This window comes from Pongo pygmaeus, chromosome 2, assembly GCF_028885625.2.
Source record: "Pongo pygmaeus isolate AG05252 chromosome 2, NHGRI_mPonPyg2-v2.0_pri, whole genome shotgun sequence".
Taxonomy (NCBI): Eukaryota; Metazoa; Chordata; class Mammalia; order Primates; family Hominidae; genus Pongo; species Pongo pygmaeus.
Window position 1 is genome coordinate 115,304,175 of NC_085930.1, and position 14,953 is coordinate 115,319,127.

General features: G+C 41.7%; 1 protein-coding gene across 6 annotated transcripts in view; it reads right to left on the bottom strand.

Annotated features, from left to right (window-relative positions):
• XYLB (xylulokinase) overlaps positions 1-14,953 on the bottom strand; it is a 76,395-nt gene that overhangs the window by 26,565 nt on the left and 34,877 nt on the right. For all 6 annotated transcript variants that reach the window (XR_010125753.1, XR_010125752.1, XM_054480377.2 and 3 more), the window contains exon 16: positions 1,226-1,284. Coding sequence is in view for 4 of the 6 variants with exons in the window: in XM_054480377.2 (XP_054336352.1) it covers positions 1,226-1,284 (59 nt within the window). In the remaining 2 variants the exon portion in view is untranslated. The remainder of the gene's footprint in view (positions 1-1,225; positions 1,285-14,953) is intronic.

A 14,953-nucleotide genomic window follows, 5' to 3' on the forward strand; every position in this document is an offset into this window, starting at 1 on the left:
AGCAAATGGCACTGACCTAGGGCTGAAGACAGCTGGGTATTAGACTAATATTAACAAGCCCAAACAAACCCAAGCTAACAAGGGCATGTTTCATGGGGATAATGGTGAAGTTTCCCATTTAGGTTCAAAAATAAATTGCATACATTTCAAATGGAGGACCTGTACTAAGAGGAGTTCGCATGGAAAGAACTTGGGGGAGGTCTTAGGTGACCAGAGATATTGTAGTAGATGCCACTGATGCCTACCCAGATCCCCCTCACTGGACCGTTGTGCATCCCGCCCCAGCTACTGTGAGTACTGGCTACTAATGGCTTGCAGCACTACTTCCTCAAGAAAGCTGACCTTGGCTGAGCACAGGCCACCGCTCACAGGAAATTTAACCTCCCCAGGGTGACCTGTTGGCCCCCTTGTCCCAAGGTAAAATCAGCTCTGTGGTATAATTCAGGTTCCAGAGCCCCACCTCCCCACCAGGATGGAGCTGAAGTAGACTCCAGACAAGACCATATCCTCACTTATCATTCTTCCTCTGCACTGCCCTGAGTCCCTCACTTCCTTCCTCCTGGGAGTACTCTCTCAACAAACTGCTTATAGAAGAATTCCCATTTCAGGCTCTGTTTCTAGAAAAATCTTACCTAAGATAGGTAGTCACAAGCAAACAGCTAATACAGTTACTCTAACAGTTAAGGCAGCCCCAGGCTGCACCCAAAAGTGCACAATGTCCCCATAACAGGCTCTGACAGCCCCACAGGTGACAGTCTGAGTGTCAGACATCTGCAGGTTGATTCTACTTTTGGTCATATGTTTCTGGCATAATGAAGGACCAGAAGGACAGTAACAGTCTGGCAACTGTGTTATAAGAGGACTGGTTGGAGAATCAGCGATGGTTAAATTGGAAGGCAGAGGCCTCGAGGAAGACAAGAACACTGGCATTAGATGTGAGAAGGTTTGCCACATGGAAGAACAGGCACTTTCCATGTGACTCCAGAGGACAGTGCTGGTATCAGAGAGTGGATTGTACACAGCCGTAGAATTCACCTGCATGTGAGACAGATCCCACTCACAGTGTGAGCTGTAAGGCAACAGAGCTGCTTCCTGGAGTGTGAGCTAAGAGCTCCCCATTCCTGCAGGAGTGGGAATGGAGGCTGTCCTTCCTATCGAGTCTCTGGCTCTTAGACATAAGAGATATGGGAGAGGCCATGGTGTAGGGCCCACTACTAACGCTTACCTGTAAGATGTCTCTATTGTGAGATGCTCCTCCTGTGGCCAAAATCTTTGTCTTGGACACTGCAAGGGAAAAGAAAAAAGTGAAATAGCTATGCCAGTTCTCCCAAGGCAGAAAGGGCTGTTTTTGCAGAGTTCTTCAGCTACAGAGGGCTCATGATGGGCCAATGCCTCCCACTTATCACACAGGACTACGGGAGAGATCCAAAGCTGGCTCTGTGTGTGCAGGCCTGTCACATTCATTTGCTTGTAAGGTTGCTGCCTCACCCACCTTAACTGTCTTTAATACATTTTTGTTTTAAATATCTCAACAAAACAGGAGAAGGGAACTTCCTTAAGTGATAAAAGTCATATATCCACAACTTATAACAAATGTCATTCTTAACAGAGATTTAGAAGCACTTTCTTTCAGACTGGTGTGTCAGCCAGATTCCAAAATGGCCTCCACATAATCCCTCCCTCCTGATATTCACACCTTCAAGTAGTCCCCTCTCACATTTAATAGGGCCGACTTGTATACCCAATAGAACCTTGTGTAAATGATGGAGTATGAAGTCCAAGACTAGATGATAAAAGACATTGAGGCTTCCATCTTGCTCTGACACAGATCATGCTCTCTTGGATCACTCACTTTGGGCAAAGCTAAGTGCCACATCCTGAAGACACTCAAGCAGCCCTAGGGCGAGGTCTACATGGCAGAGGACTGAGGCCTCTTGCCAACAGCCACATGAGTGAGCCAGCCTGGAGGCAGATCCTCCAGCCTCAGTCAAGCCTTCAGATGACTGTAACCCCAGATGACATTGTGACCGCAACCTCAGGAGATATCCTCAATCAGAATCACCCAACTATGCTGAAACCAAATTCTTGACCCAAAGAAATTGTATAAGAGAATAAACATTTATTACTGTTTTAAGCTGCTAAATTTTGAGATAATTTGTTACATGGCAATAGATAATACAACTACAAACAAAACAAAGATTCACAGTATCCAGTCCACTGTTTAACACAGTATTAGATCTACCAGTCAATGCCGTAAGATAACAAAAACAACTAAAATGTTTAAGTATTGAAAGAAAAGAAAATAAAACTGTCATTTGCAGACAATAGTCCATCTACTTGGAAAAAATAAAGAATAAACAAACTAATAAAACTAACAAGAGTTTAATAAGTCTGCCAGATACAAAATCAACTTATAATAATCAATGGCATTTCTAATAATAATAAACTACCAAATAAGATAGAAAATAAATAAATTAACATTCACAACAGCAACCAGAAATGTAAGGTAGACTTACATGTAAGGGAATACCTTAACAAAGAATTCAAAAGTCTCTACTAAGAAAAAGTTGAAATTGTTGTCAAAGTACAAAAAAGAATATCTAAATAAATTAAAAGATATTCCAGTCTTGAATGAATATGAATTAACATTATAAATATGTCAATCTTTTCCAATTAATGTATACATCCTATTCAACCTAAATAAAAATTCCAACTGGACTCTTTTAAGGAAATAGACCAATTTCTTATAAAATATTTATGGAAAAATGAAGACCTATAAACAGCTCAGACAATATTTTAAAAAGAAAAGCAAGGAGGAGATAATTGCTATACTACATATTAAAACATTATTATGGGCTGAAGTGTGTCTACCCTAAATTTATATGTGGAAGTCCTAAACCCCAGTATCTCAGAATGTGAGTGTACTTGAAGATAAAGATAAAGACAGATATTACCTCTTTAAAGAGGTAATTAAGTTAAAAATGAAGTCATTAGGGGTGGGTCCTAATCCAGTATGACTGATGTCCTTATGAGAAGAGAAAATGAAGACACAGGGACACACAGGATGCGACCATGTGGAGACACAGGAAGAAAGTGACCATCTACAAGCCAAGGAAAGAGGCCTAAGAAGAAATTAACCCTGCCGACACCTTGATCGCAGACTTTTAGCCTCCAGAACTGTGAGAAAATAAATTTCTGTTGCTTAAGCCACCCATTCTGTGGCACATTCTATGGCAGCCCTAGCCAACTAATACAGACATACTACAAAGCCACAATAATACAACAGTTCTTCTGCCCCAAGAACAAGACCAATAAACCCATGAAGTAGAAACAGGAGTGCAGGTCAGGTGTCGTGGCTCATGCCTGTAATCCCAGCACTTTGCGGGGCCAAGGCAGGCAGATCACTTGAGCCCAGGACTCTGAAACCAGCCTGGGCAACATGGCAAGACCCTGTCTCTATAAAAAATATTTAAAAATTGGCCAGGCATGGTAGCACGTGTCTGTAGTCCTAGCTACTCGGGATGCTGAGGTGGGAGGAACCCAGGAGGTGGAGGTTGCAGTGAGCTGAGATCGCGCCGCTGCACTCCAGCCTGCGCGGCAAAGTGAGACCCTGTCTCCAAAAAAAGGAAAAAAAAATGAAAGGGAGTACAGAGAAAGACCCATGTATATACAGGAACTGGATAAATGATAAAGGGGGCACTATAAGTAATGGGGTAAAATAGACCACTTAGTAAACAGTGTTTGGAAAACTGGATCAACATGTGGAAAAAATTAAATTGGATCCCAAGTTACACCATTCACAAAGACTCCAGATGGATCAAAGTCCTAAATGTGGAAGGTAAAATTGTAACATCAACAGGAGAAACATAAAACAGTACTTCTGTGATACTGGAGTAGGGGGAGAATCTCTTAAACAATACCTCAAAAGCATAAAATGTAAGATGAAAAATTGATGAATTTCATCAAAATTCTGTTAAATTGCTGACACTATAAATAAGCAACAGACAAATGAGAGATATCTGCAACACAAAAAACTGTAAAAAACCTAATATTCAAAGTATACAATAAAATCCTACAAATCAATAAGAGAAAGATAGGAAATCAAATAGAAAAATGGGAAAGGATGTACACAGCCAATTCAGAGAAAAAACCAGAGTTACAAAGAGCTGTTCAAAATCATTATTAATTGGCCAGGCACGGTGGCTCACGCCTGTAATCCCAGCACTTTGGGAGGCCGAGGCAGGTGTATCACCTGAGGTCAGGAGTTTGAGATCAGCCTGGCCAACATGGTGAAATCCCATCTCTACTAAAAATACAAAATTAGCTGGGCATGGTGGTGTGCGCCTGTAATCCCAGTTATTCAGGAGGCTAAGACAGGAGAATCACTTGAACCAGGAGGTGGAGGTTGCAGTGAGCCAAGATTGCGCCATTGCACTCCAGCCTGGGCAAAAAGAGCGAAACTCCATCTCAAAACAGAACAAAACAAAACAAAATCATCGTTAATTAAGAAAACACAAATTAAACTGACACTGAGATACCAGTTTGCACCCATCAGACTGGCAACAGATTTAAAGGTTGTTGCTGTTAAGTGTTGGTGGGGATATGGGAAAGTAAGAACCCTCATAAACTGCTGCTGAGAGTACACGACTGACTTCATGACAGCAGGGGTCTCAAGCCCCTTCCCTCCACTCCCTTACACTCAGCAGCAGAAGCAGCAGCAGTGTTTGTCCCCAAGCTAAAGTAAAGAAGTGCTCATTAGTGAAAGTGGGCTACTAGCTGGGGAGGGTGCCTGGGGGGACTGAGTGAAGAGGAACCTGAAATGACACTGAGCTCCCACAGCAGGCATGGAGACAAACATGGAAAGTAGCTCTACTCATCACAGAAAAAAGCTTGATTCCTCTTCCAACCAGAATAAAACCCTGCTTATTTTGGGTTGGATAATTCTTTTTGTGAGGGATCGTCCCGTATATTGTAGAATGTTCAGCAGAATCCCCAGAATGCTATGTCCTCACATGGCTGAAAAGCAGAAAATGGTGAACTCACTCCTGAAAGCACTTTTATAGTGGCATTAATACACAAGAGTTCTCATGACCTAAACACCTTCCATCAGGCCCATCTCCCAACACTGTCACATTGGGGCTTAAGTTTTTAACATGTGAATTTGGGGAGACACAGTCAGGCCATAGCAAATGGATAAATGGTTGTATAATCATGTGATGGAATACAATGAAAATTAACAGCTAATAGCTATCTATGCACATTAACATGGATGAATTCATAAACATGACGTTGATCTAAAGCAGCAAGTCACACCACATGTAGTATAATTCCACGTATTATGACGTTCAGAAAGGGCAAAAAACCACAATGTATTTAAAAGAATGCATACACAGCTGGCAAAACAATAAAGAATTCCAGGGAAATAATAATACAAAAATCTGGATAGAAATGATCTCTGCAGGGATGAGGGGAAGATGAGGATACAGTGGAAGAGGAGCACGGCAAGATTCTAAGGTTCTAGTGATGTTCTATTTCTTCTTTTTGTTGTTGTTGTTGTTGTTGTTGTTGTTGTTTTGAGATGAAGTCTCGCTCTGTCTCCCAGGCTGGAGTGCAATGGGGTGATCTTGGCTCACTGCAACCTCCGCCTCCTGGGTTCAAGTGATTCTCTTGCCTCAGCCTCCCGAGTAGGCTATAAGCGTCCGCCACCATGCCTGGCCAATTTTGTGTTTTCAGTAAAGACGGGGTTTCACCATGTTGGCCAAGCTGGTCTTGAACTCCTGACCTCAAGCGATCCGCCTGCATCAGCCTCCCAAAGTGCTGGGATTACAGGTGTGAGTGACTGCGCCTGGCTGATGTTCTGTTTCTTAACCCGAATGCTGATCATCAGATGTTTGATTAATATGTTTTATAACTAGCTGTTAGATACATATACTCTACTGTATACATGATATTTTTCACAATAAACTGACTGAGCGTAGTGGCTCATGCCTGTAATCCTAGCACTTCAGTAGGCCAAGGCAGGAGGAGGATTGCTTGAGCTCAGGAATTTGAGACCAACCTGGACAACAAAGTAAGACCCTGTCCCTACAAAAAATACAAAAATTAGCTGGGCACGGTGATGCATGCCTGTGGTCCCAGCTACTCGGGAGGTTGAAGTGGGAGGATTGCTTGAGCCCGGGAATTCAAGGCTGCAATGAGCCATGATCACACCACTGTACTCCAGCCTGGGTGTATTCCTGCCTGACAAAGCCAGATTTTGTCTCTAAAAAAATATAATAGGCTGGGCACAGTGGCTCATACCTGTAATCCCAGCACTTTGGGAGGCCAAAGCAGGAAGACCACCTGAGGTCAGGAGTTCGAGACCAGCCTGGCCAATATGGTGAAACCCCGTCTCTACTAAAAATACAAAAATTAGCCAGGTGTGGTGGTGGGCACCTGTAATCCCAGCTACTCAGGAGGCTGAGGCAGGAGAATTGCTTAAACCCAGGAGGCAGAGGTTGCAGTGAGCCGAGAATGCACCATTGCACTCCAGCCTGGGCCACAGAGCAAGCGAAACTCCACTTTAAAATAAATAAATAAAAATAAATAGTAAAATAATAATAAACCTTAATCTAATAAAAGACATATAGTTCCACTTCCAGCTAAGATGATAATGGTCAAGAAAGAACACACTTGTGCTGTAACAATGACAGAATGGAATAAACAACAACAACCAGAGCATCATATTTTTGTTTGAAGCTATCAAAAAATTGTAAATTCAAGAAGTCTAAATAAAATAAGTTCCAGAATGAGATGAGCCCTTAAGTGCTGATTCATACCTGCAGCATGGGAGACATGAAGAAGTAAGACTCTACAGGCAGATAAACTTTGCTAGAAAAGAAAAGCAACTACATTTGGGCTGGTATGGAGGACTGAAATCTGGAAGAGTCTCCAATATAGAGCTAGTCCTCCCTACCCACCAATTGTCTCCAATGAACTACTATGGAAGCAGTGATGTGGAAGTGGGGGAAGAGCTGGAAAACAGAGAAAGAGCTCTGTAATCTCAGTGGTTAGGTCCCAAAGACTTGATGGAGGGAGGGGCCTGATCCTGCTGATCCTGATCCCAAGATACTGCAACTACTGGTGAACTAAAACTAACTAGTACTGATCCAACCCCTGATTAAACAAAAAAGACCACCACCTCACCCTCACTTCCTGATAGAAAGGCAAGCCTTTTCTGCAGGTAAACATTAGCTATTTATTTAACAACTGCATGTGAATCTACAATTATCTCAAAAGTAAAAGCTTTAAAAATTAGCCACTTTAGTCAACACTGTACTTTTAAACACAACGTACAGCATTCAAACAAAATTAAATAGCATTTTAAGAAGCAGGAAATGGGAGTAAAATAGTAAATAAAAGCAGACTCTGAGATGAATTAGCAGATAGGAGCTTTATAATAATTATAAAGATGATATAAAGTCAGAGGAAAAGATGGACAAAATGGTTAAAATATGAAAAATTTCAGCAGAGAAATAAGAAAGTATAAGAGAATGAAATGGAAATTCTAGAAATAGAAAAAATATAATATCCAAAATGAATTTGTTAGATGGACTTAATAGCAGACTGTATACAGCAGAAACATGAATAAAAAGAGGTGTGATAGAAATTGTCCCTCTGAAGTCCGGGCGCAGTGGCTCATGCCTGTAATCCCAGCACTTTGGGAGGCCGAGGCAGGCGGATCACCTGAGGTCAGGAGTTCAAGACCAGCCTGCCTAACATGGTGAAACCCCATCTCTACTAAAAATACAAAAAATTAGGCAGATGTGGTGGCACTCACCTGTAGTCCCAGCAACTCAGGAGGCTGAGGCAGGAGAAGCGCTTGAGCCCGGCAGGTGGAGGTTGGAGTGAGCCGAGATCATGCCACTGCACTCCAGCCTGGGCAACAGAGCAAGACTCTGTCTCAAAAAAACAAAACATAACAAAACAAAACAAAAAATGAAATTGTCCAACTGAAGCAGGGAGAGAGAAAAAATAAAAATAAAAAAAAGAATAGAAAATCAAAGTCCTATGGGACAACAGCAGATGTGTAACTGAAGTCCAGAGAATGGAAAGAGGGAATAGGGAAAAATAAATATTTGAAGAAATAATGGCTAAGAATTTTCCAAAATTGATGGAAGACATTAACCCACAGATCCAAGAAGCTCAGTGAATCACAAAGGGGATACATAGAAAATAATAATAAAAAAAACACTTACTTAGGTATATCATAATCAAACTGCTGAAAATCAAAGAGTAATAGAAAAATTTTAAACCAGTCAGAGAAGAAAACCCCATTACATTCAGGAGAATAACACTAAGAATGACAGTTAATTTCTCATCTGAAACATTAGAAGTCAAGAAAACAATGAAATGACATTTTCAAAGTGCTGAAAGTAAAAAGTGCCAACCTAGAATTCCACAACAGAAAATATTATTTTAATATGAAGTAAAATAAATACATTTTCAGACAAAGTAAAACTTAAGAGAATCCACTTCTTATAGATGTTCTACATTCCTTCCTGAAGCTCTGACTTTCCATCTGGTATGATTTTCCCTTTAGCCCAGAAGACATCCTTTAGTCATTCTTGTAGTGCAAGCATGTTGGTAAAAAATTCAAGTGTATAATATTAGTGCAAACCAGACTTTTCAAGTTAAGGATTTCAATTTAAAAATAAATTAAAAAGTGTATACCTTAAAAAGCCAACAGAGGAGATAAAATGGAATACTAGACATTGCTCAGTTAATCCAAAAATAAGACAGGAAAAGAATAAGAAAGAAAAAAGAACATATAGAACAAAAGAAAAGAAAAAGCAAAATTGATATGTAATCCATTTTGTAAATGGATGGATTAAAAAAATAAAAAATAAATGGATAGATTTGATTAAAGCCAATCATTTCAATAATTACATTAAATGTAAATGGATCCTTCCCTTTAAAAATATTTATTTCCTGCCTACCTTCCTACCTTTCTTTTTTCTTCTTCCTTCTCTAAAAAGCCATTAAATAGGCAAACAGAAGTGGCTCAAGGGCCACATGTAAGTACATAACCAGAGTGGGGCAGATTCAAGAGGCCGCTGGAGAGAGGACACAGAGACAACACAGGTAAGGGTAAGCAGAGAAGCCAAAATGGGGCCTGCACGTCAAGGAGGCAGCAATCTGGAGGGGTCAGAAGAATCAACTTTGTCACTGTTAGGATAAGATACAAATGTGGGAAGGAAGAAAGCCAGAATGAACCCCATGGCATTGTACTGGAAGTGGAGTGTATAGGGTTGAACTCATGTTTTTCAACACATGGAGAAGTAGACAGACAGACAAATAGAAAGGTAATGTGTGTATTGATACAGACATATATATATTTGGAGATATACATATATATATATCCTAATATTTCCCAGCTCAGCCTACTGAAAGGGGTTGTTATATATCCTAACATATTCCCAGCTCAGCCCACTGAAAGGGGCTGGGAACAGTATCATCCCAGTAGCAATGAGCATCCAGAGAGAGCATCCAAACATCTCTCCCCACTCAAAGGAGTCAGGGCCCCTTGGATAAATGGAGGATTACAGGGCTGATCCAAGGAAAAAACAAGATGAGCCTGAAACTTTTTTTGTACTAGAAGCTATGGAAATGCTCAAGGAATGATAGAAGATATGTCAAAAGGACGAGAGGCCAGTTTGAAGGACCACTCATTGATGCAGAAAAAGATGAAAATTACTATCTTTTTAGAAATGAAAGATACATTATGTAAATAAAGTTAACATGTAACATTCTGAAATGCATAAATTAGAAGTTAATACAGAATGGGAATAAATGAGCTAAAATTTCAACTTAAAAATACAGAAAAAGAAAAAAATTCATAAAGTAGAAGGAAAGCATTTAAAAAGACAAAATTAGAAATTAATAAAATGGAGTACAAAACAAAATATTAACATTGCTTAATAAAATATACAAACCTTTAGCTAACATGCTCAAGGGAAAAAAAATACACAAACAAGAATGAACTAGGGACAAGGGTATAGGGCATAGAATGAGATGGTGAAAGTGGAGATTACAATCCCAGCACTTTGGAGGCAAAGATGAGTGGATCACTTGAGGTCAAGAGTTTGAGACCAGCCTAGGCAACATGGCGAAACCCCATCTCTACAAAAATACAAAAATTAGCCAGGTGGTATGGCACGCACCTGTAATCCCAGCTACTCAGGTGGCTGAGGCACAAGAATCGCTTGAACCTGGGAGGCGAAGGTTGCAGTGAGCTGAGATTGTGCCACTGCACTCCAGCCTGGGCGACAGAGTGAGACTCTGTCTCAAAACAAGAACAAAAACAAAAACAAAACAAAACAAGAAATAATCTTAATGTCCTTCAACTAGGGCTATAAAATAATTTAGCAGACCTCATGCCAGTCATTAGAAAACAAAAAGGTAGACCCGTACATACTGTTATGGAAAGCAAGTCTCAGAATAACACGTAGAATATAATAGCATTTCTGTTAAATATACACACACACACACACACACACACACACACACACACGTATCAGGTTGAACCATATGAAATTGCCATTTTTGTAAATAAAAACTTCTTCAGTATTGGCAATTCCGTATGACTCAATCCAACACAGAAACTCACAGGAAGGAAGTCACAGTCTGGAAGGAAGGAAAGGAGTCTGGGAGGCATATGAAGGGGGCATTTGCTTCTTATTCCATATTTCTGTTTTGCATGAATCTTTTATGATAAAAAGACATCCATTTGTTATGTATTTTAAAACAAATAGTTGTTTTTAAGACCTGCTGCTTTCCATCCAGCCCCTTAGCTCTGTCCAGGAGAAGACATTCAGCCCCCACCTCTCAGCTTCTCCCATCTTCATTGCTGGCCATGAAGACAGTGTCTGGGAAGACAGAAGGACCGCCATCCTCCTGGGGAAATAATTCAAGCTATCGAAGATGTTCTAGTGTGATTCCATGTTGGAAAACCAAGAACAATGGCCAGGCACAGTGGCTCACACTTGTAATCCCAGCACTTTGGGAGGCCGAGGCAGGTGGATCATTTGAGGTCAGGAGTTTGAGACCAGCCTGGCCAACATGGTGAAACCCCGTCTCTACTAAAAATACAAAACTAGCTGGGCATGGTGGTGTGCACCTGTAGTCCCAGTTACTCGGGAGACTGAGGCAGGAGGATCACTTGAACCCGGGAGGTGGAGGTTGTAGTGAGCCAAGATCGCGCCACTGCACTCCAGTCTGGGCAACAGGAGTGAAATCCTGTCTCCAGAAAAACAAAACAAAACAAAACAAAACAAAGAAAACAAACAAATAAAAAAAACAAGAACACCCTCAGTGCCCAAATGCAGGAAAAGTAACCTGGCCATCATACACAGCACCACAAAGATGACTTCTGACCAACTTTGGTTCTTGTATACACCCTTTGCATATAAGGTACAAAGGAACAAAACTATGGCTGTATGGAAATAAGCTCATAAAGGAGACTGGGAGAAAATGTCCCCAAATGGTACCAGTGGTTGGAGAGAGGGGATGGGATTATGAGTCATTTTCCTTTATTTTTTTGAGACATGGTCTTGCTCTGTCCCCCAGGCTAGAGTGAAGTGGTGCAATCACAGCTTATTGCAGCCTTGACCTCCCAGGCTCCAGCAATCCCCCCAGCCTCCTGCCACCCCCTGCCACCCCACCCCCAGTAGCTGGGACCACAAGCACATGCCACTACACCAGGATATTTATAATTATTATTATTTGTAAAGAAAGGGTCTCTCTGTTGCCGGTCTCAAACTCCTGGGCTCAAGTGATCCTCCCGCCTCCACCTCCCAAAGTGCTGGGATTACAGGTGTGAGCACCAGGCCCATTTTCTTTATTTTTCAAACTTGCTATTACAAGGTTTGACTGTTTTTACAATCAACCTAAACAACATGAAACACACTGAAATATAAGCTGAAAACTATGGCTTATTAGCCCTGCCCAGCTGGTGTCTATCATGTCTGATGGTGTCTATAAACATCAAGAGGGCGATTGTTCCTTAAAAAAAGCAGGTTCAGCCAGTGGTTGAGAATCCAGCTTCTGGAGCCAGACTGGCTTGGTTCAGATCCCAGCTCTGCCAGCCCTGACCAAGTTATTTAACCATGGCAAGATTTGGTTTCCTCGGCTGTGAAGTGGGAATCATATCAGTACCTACGTCAGAAGTACGTTGTTAATAAAGATTAATTGCTAAGGAACTGGGCCGGGCACACACTCAGTGCCCAACAAATGCTGGCAGCTGTTAGTATCATAATAATCATTTTTATTTGAAGTGCTTCTTTATTCCCCTTAGACACTATTAAAGCCAAATGAGATGATGACTGGGCAAGAACGAAAACTAGAGCTGGCCAGTCCACACGGCAGCCTGGAGAATGAGTCCTCACGTGCGTGCAACCTCTGTTGGTTCCAAGTATGTCTATTTAAGTGATCACTCAGCAGAGCGGCAAGACAGGTCTGATTCTGCATTTAAGCTTGCTAAGAGGATAAGTAACTCTACGCCGTTTTGCACAAGAAATGCCTTAGAGGCTGGGAATAATGCCACAATCCCATCAGCTCCTCCTGAGTCCATAGGGGCCTTCTGCCCTAATTGCTTCTCCCTGTATGCTGGGCTGTTCCGTTCCCTGGGGTTCCCTTCTGATGGTCGGAGGACCCCTGCCAGGCACTCCACCAACTCCAGCACCATCCCTGCCCTGCTCACCCAGTCTCATTTTCAGGGAACTTGGAAGTCTTTGCAGACCTTTGGGAAACGTCTTTTTACACTTAGGGTGGTGGGATGAGGGCAATCGGAATGCTCATGGTGGTCATTTTACATATTTTAAAATCTTGTATTGACCTAGAACACACATCCTGAAAAATGCACACATCATAAGCCTATAATCTTCATAAATTTTTACAAACTAAACACACTCATGGAACATGAAACAGAACATTGACAGCACCCCACAGGCCCCTTCTGAAAGGTGACTACTAATTATCCCAACTTCCAACAATAGTAAATAGTTTCGTCTGCTTTTTTAATTTTTTTTTGAGACAGGGTCTCATGGCTCACTGCAGCCTCAACCTCCTAGGCTTAAACGATCCTCCCACCTCAGTCTCCTGAGTAGCTGGGACTACAGGCATGTGCCACCACACCTGGCTAATTTTCGTATTTTTTGTAGAGATGGGGTTTCACCATTATCGGGGAACCTGCCCCGATAATCACGTAGGTTCTTTTCCATTTTTCCTAAGCATCAGCCGGCTTGAGAAATAAAGGGACAGAGTACAAAAGAGAGAAATTTTAAAGCTGGGCATCCGGGGGAGACATCACACGTTGGTAGGATCTGTGATGCCCCACAAGCCACAAAAACCAGCAAGTTTTTATTAGGGATTTTCAAAAGGGGAGGGAGTGTGCGAATAGGTGTGGGTGACAGACATCAAGTACTTAACAGGGTAATAGAATACCACAAGGCAAGTGGAGGCAGGGCGAGATCACAGGACCACAGGACCGAGACAAAATTAAAATTGCTAACGAAGTTTCGGGCACCATTGTCATTGATAACATCTTATCAGGAGACACGGTTTTGAGATCAACCGGTCTGACCAAAATTTATTGGGCGAGAATTTCCTCTTCCTAATAAGCCTGGGAGCGCTATGGGAGACTGGAGTTTATTTCATCTCTGCAGCCTCGACCATAAGAGACAGGCTACGCCCAGGGGGGCCAGTTCAGAGACCTACCCGCAGGCACACATTCTCTTTCTCAGGGATGTTCCATGCTGAGAAAAAGAATTCAGCGATATTTCTCCCATTTGCTTTTGAAAGAAGAGAAATATGGCTCTGTTCTGCCCGGCTCACCGGTGGTCAGAGTTTAAGGTTATCTCTCTTATTCCCTGAACAATTGCTGTTATCCTGTTCTTTTTTCAAGGTGCCCACACTTCCTATTGCTCAAACACACATGCTGTACAATTTGTGCAGTTAATGCAATTATTACAGGGTCCTGAGGTGATATACATCCTCCTCAGCTTACAGGATCAAGAGATTAAAGTAAAGACAGGCATAGTAAATCACAAGGGTATTGATTGGGGAAGTGATAAGTGTTCATGAAATCTTTACAATTTATGTTTAGAGATTGCAGTAAAGACAGGCATAAGAAATTATAAAAGTGTTAATTTGGAGAACTAATAAATGTCCATGAAATCTTCACAATCCACATTCTTCTGCCATGGCTTCAGCCGGTCCCTCCGTTTGGGGTCCCTGACTTCCCGCAACACACCATGTTGCCCAGTCTGGTCTTGAACTCCTGGACTCAAGCAATCCACCTGCCTAGGCCTCCCAAAATGCTGAGATTACAGGTGTGAGCCACTGTGCCTCGCCTGTAGTACCATCTGCTTTTGAATTTGAAGTACAGAGAACCCTGCCATATGTATGTCCATGTTTGGCCTCTTTTGCTCAGTGTTACATTTGGTGAGATTCACCCATTTCATTGTGTATCACTGAGGGTGGTTCATTTTCATTTCTGTGTAGTATCCTGTTGTACAAATGCACCACAATACATTTTTCCTGTCTACTGTTAATGGGCACTGGGCCACTTCCACTGTGGGGCTATTCAGCATAATGCTGCAATGAATGTTCTCCTGTACATCTTTAGTAAACACATGCACAAATTCCTGTTGTACCTTTACTTAGAAATGAGATTGCTGGGTAGGCGTATATTCAGCTTTAGCAGATGCTGTCTAACAGGTTTTCCAAGAGGTTTCCCTAATGGGTATTTTTATACTATCCTTTTACTCAGTTGATTCAAAGGTATAAAATATATATTACATAGAACTTGGATTGTCCATAAAGTATCACAGGAAGGCCCTCAAGCAAAGCAGTTTCACTATCTTCTCTAGTGACAACAGCTATAACCCAGAGGGACAAATACATCTTAGAAACC